General features: G+C 59.3%; 1 protein-coding gene across 4 annotated transcripts in view; it reads left to right on the top strand.

Moving 5' to 3' along the window:
• The window catches only part of PDE6G (phosphodiesterase 6G, cGMP-specific, rod, gamma), a 17,086-nt gene that overhangs the window by 7,385 nt on the left and 8,070 nt on the right, over positions 1 to 1,631 (top strand). For 2 of the 4 annotated variants that reach the window (XR_001007542.1, XM_011993786.1), the window contains exon 1: positions 613 to 839. Coding sequence is in view for 3 of the 4 variants with exons in the window: in XM_011993786.1 (XP_011849176.1) it covers positions 694 to 839 (146 nt within the window). In the remaining variant the exon portion in view is untranslated. Of the gene's footprint in view, positions 1 to 297; positions 316 to 612; positions 840 to 1,631 lie in introns of those variants that run through there. The other 2 variants (XM_011993866.1, XM_011993945.1) reach the window with 2 other exon arrangements.

Raw genomic sequence — 1,631 nt, 5'->3', positions numbered from 1 at the left:
AAGCAAAAATTAGCCAGGCATGGTGGCGGGCACCTGTAATCCCAACTGCTCAGGAGGCTGAGGCAGGAGAATCACTTGAACCTGGGAGGCAGAGGTTGTAGTGAGCCAAGATTGTGCTGCTGCACTCCAGCCCGGGCGACAAGAGCAAAACTCTGTCTCAAAAAACAAACAAACAAACAAACAAGAGTAGCAGTTGAATGCTCCCCAGTCACGCTCCCCTGGGGTGGGGAATGCGGGGAAAGGAAAGGGGCAGGAGGTTGTCAGTGGTCACCCACAGGGAGGCGGTGAGGACTCCAGGCTCAGGACCTGCCCCAGGCTGGGAGGCTAGGTTTGCTGTGGATTGTGGGGTGGGGCGAGGGAGGCCAGGACGCAGGGGAGAGGCCGGAGCTGTGTGTGGCCAGCGTTGCTGGGGGGGCATCCACTAGGCAAGGGGAATAGGAGTGTGCCAGTGGACGGTGGGCGGCCCAAGCAGGGCTGGCAGGCTAGCTGCCCCAGGGCAGATTGCAGGGGCTGTCGTCTGGATGATGCTGGGGCTGGCGGGGCTGGGTCTCAGACCCTCCACTGGTGGGTTGAGACCCCCACAAGGGTTGGAAGCAGGAGGGCTGACTGAGACCCGGGCCCGGTCTGTCCCCAGATTGCAGCAGGAGGGAGTCCAGGATCCAGGGTTGCCACGGTGTCTCCATCAGCCTCGCCATGAACCTGGAGCCGCCCAAGGCTGAGTTCCGGTCAGCCACCAGGGTGGTCGGGGGACCTGTCACCCCCAGGAAAGGACCCCCTAAATTTAAGCAGCGACAAACCAGGCAGTTCAAGAGCAAGCCCCCAAAGAAAGGCGTCCAAGGGTAAGCAGAGTTGGGGAATGGGGCCTCTGAAAGCTGCACAGGAAGGGGAGGCACGGCAGGGCCTTGGGCCACTTTACTGGGTGAGTGATCCCAGCCTCACAGCCGGGGTAGGTAGGGCGGTGCCTGAGGGCCTGAGCAGGGATGGAGGAGGGGGAAGGGGAACTGGGGGCTCCTGTCACCTGCTCCAGATGCTACTGCCAACCATGCTTGAAAATATAGCCACTGCCGGCCAGGCGCCGTGGCTCACATCTGTAATCCCAGCTCTTCGGGAGGCTGAGGCGGGCAGATCACTTGAGGTCGCAAGTTTGAGACCAGCTTGACAAACATGGTGAAACCCTGTCTCTACTAAAAATGCAAATTTAGCCAGGTGTGGTGGTGCACGCCTGTAATCCCAGCTACTCGGGAGGCTGAGGCAGGAGAATTGCTTGAATCCGGGAGGCAGAGGTTGCGGTGAGCCGAGATCACACCATTGCACTCCAGCCTGGGCAACAAGAACAAAACTCCGTCTCAAAAAAACAAAACCACCAGGCACAGTGGCTCACGCCTGTAATCCCAGCACTTTGGGAGGCTGAGGTGGGCAGATCACGAGGTCAAGAGATTGAGACCATCCTAGCTAACACGGTGAAACCTGTCTCTACTAAAAAATACAAAAAATTAGCTGGGCGTGGTGGCAGGCGCCTGTAGTCCCAGCTATTCGGTAGGCTGAGGCGGGAGAATGGTGTGAACCCAGGAGGCGGAGCTTGCAGTGAGCTGAGAGCACACCACTGCACTCCAGCCTGGGCGGCAGAGTGA

The sequence above is a fragment of the Mandrillus leucophaeus genome, unplaced genomic scaffold (assembly GCF_000951045.1).
Source record: "Mandrillus leucophaeus isolate KB7577 unplaced genomic scaffold, Mleu.le_1.0 Scaffold1, whole genome shotgun sequence".
NCBI classification, from domain to species: Eukaryota; Metazoa; Chordata; class Mammalia; order Primates; family Cercopithecidae; genus Mandrillus; species Mandrillus leucophaeus.
The sequence above is the reverse complement of the archived record's forward strand: the minus strand, read 5'-3'. Positions and strand labels throughout refer to the sequence as shown.